Source organism: Debaryomyces fabryi (genome assembly GCF_001447935.2).
Source record: "Debaryomyces fabryi strain CBS 789 chromosome Unknown contig00388, whole genome shotgun sequence".
Classification (NCBI taxonomy): Eukaryota; Fungi; Ascomycota; class Pichiomycetes; order Serinales; family Debaryomycetaceae; genus Debaryomyces; species Debaryomyces fabryi.
Genome location: NW_015385812.1, coordinates 1 through 1459, shown reverse-complemented (window position 1 = coordinate 1459; position 1459 = coordinate 1). Strand labels below are relative to the sequence as shown.

The window sequence follows — 1459 nt, the reverse complement described above, 5'->3', positions numbered from 1 at the left end:
TAAAAATTTTTATAAGTATTTCTTACTGTATTAGTAGCATTAAAATATTGTTTAAGAAATATTAGATTATTAATGTAGGAAACTCCAGATACACTAAGTAGCCATTTAGAGCTTATAAGTACTGAGCTCTTAAATTAGTTACCATAATTTGCTTGTCTGGAGGTAAAGAGCGAATTTGATCGACTGGTAACGATAAAACTTGGGCAATTAAGTCTGCTTGATCCGGCGCCATAGAAGACAACTTTGCAACAGCCTGTGGAGGCAAATGTGGCCACCTAGATGTTTGCGGTGTAGGAGGAAGCAGTGGCTGTTGCTGGAGTTGGCCGTAAGGATTTGACATGTGTTGAACATTAGGTATTTGCGATAATGATGGTTGTTGTGGAATTTGAGGCATGTGCATCTGATTTTGCATTTGGTTTTGCATTTGGTTTTGCATTGACGATTGCATTGGCGTTTGCATTGGCTGTTGCTGAGAAGCCGGAGTGTTTGAAGTAGATTTCATAGATTCGGATATGACATCCGCATCAATAAAGCCCATGAGTAATAGGGCTTGCGCTGCAGCAGTAGCTAACTGTGGTGATAATTGAAAAACATCTACTGCTCTATTGGCATTAGGACCGCTCAAAATACTCTTGAGATTTGAAATCAATTCGATAAGTTGTGCAGGAGGAATTTGACTTAATGTCTCATTAATTTTGTCTGGAATGGCAAATGGTAAATTAGAGGGCTGTGGTAACCCTTGTGATGTCGATAAATAGTTCGACGGCATCTGTGAGCCGTTATTGTTGAACTGATTGTTTTGCAGTTGTGGTGGAGCTAATTGTGGTTGAAATTGATTCATTGGTGGGGTGAATGTCGATGTAGGAGTTAAATTCCCATTATTAGCAGGAACTGGCGGACCATTATATAACATCTCTGGAGGTAACTGGACAGTATTTGGCAAATACTTCCTATCTAACGTTAATATTGGTTTATAATCCGAAGGTCCATTTGACCTCAATCCTTCTTTCGACAACTCGATTCTTAATTTTTTGTATTGACCCTTTTGATTTGGCTGGCTATTTAAAAGCTTTATTTGACTTAATAATTGTAATCCCTTTTGAGTATCTTGAGGTGTTTGGTATTCGACAAAACAAAATCCCTTATTCTTACCGGCGTAGTCAAATCCTAGTCTAACGTCTACGACATTTCCGGATCCACAAACCACCGATTTAATTATATTTTCGTCCCACTCATATGGCAATTGTCCCACGTAGAGCACTGTAGAAGCCGTTAATGGCGTACTAGTCTTTCTCACCATTATCAATAAGAAAAAATTTCAATGTGTATGTAACTGTAACCGATAATTTTGAGAATAATGGCGGTAATTTCGTAAATGCATTTAAATGGAGGTTTGACGAGAATCAAATGGTACGGTTATTACAGAAAAATTCCCGAGAGAGTTGAAAAAAATTAAATT

The 1459-nt window shown here is 37.8% G+C and overlaps 1 protein-coding gene across 1 annotated transcript; it reads right to left on the bottom strand.

Moving 5' to 3' along the window:
• Nucleotides 1-112: 112 nt before the first annotated feature.
• Nucleotides 113-1300, bottom strand: AC631_05968 (cleavage polyadenylation factor subunit; the record flags this gene model as incomplete). The annotated part of the gene is made up of 1 exon (XM_015614797.1): nt 113-1300. The coding sequence occupies one exon, from the start codon at nt 1298-1300 to the stop codon at nt 113-115; it is 1188 nt and encodes a 395-aa protein (XP_015464375.1).
• Between the last annotated feature and the right edge of the window lie 159 nt (nt 1301-1459).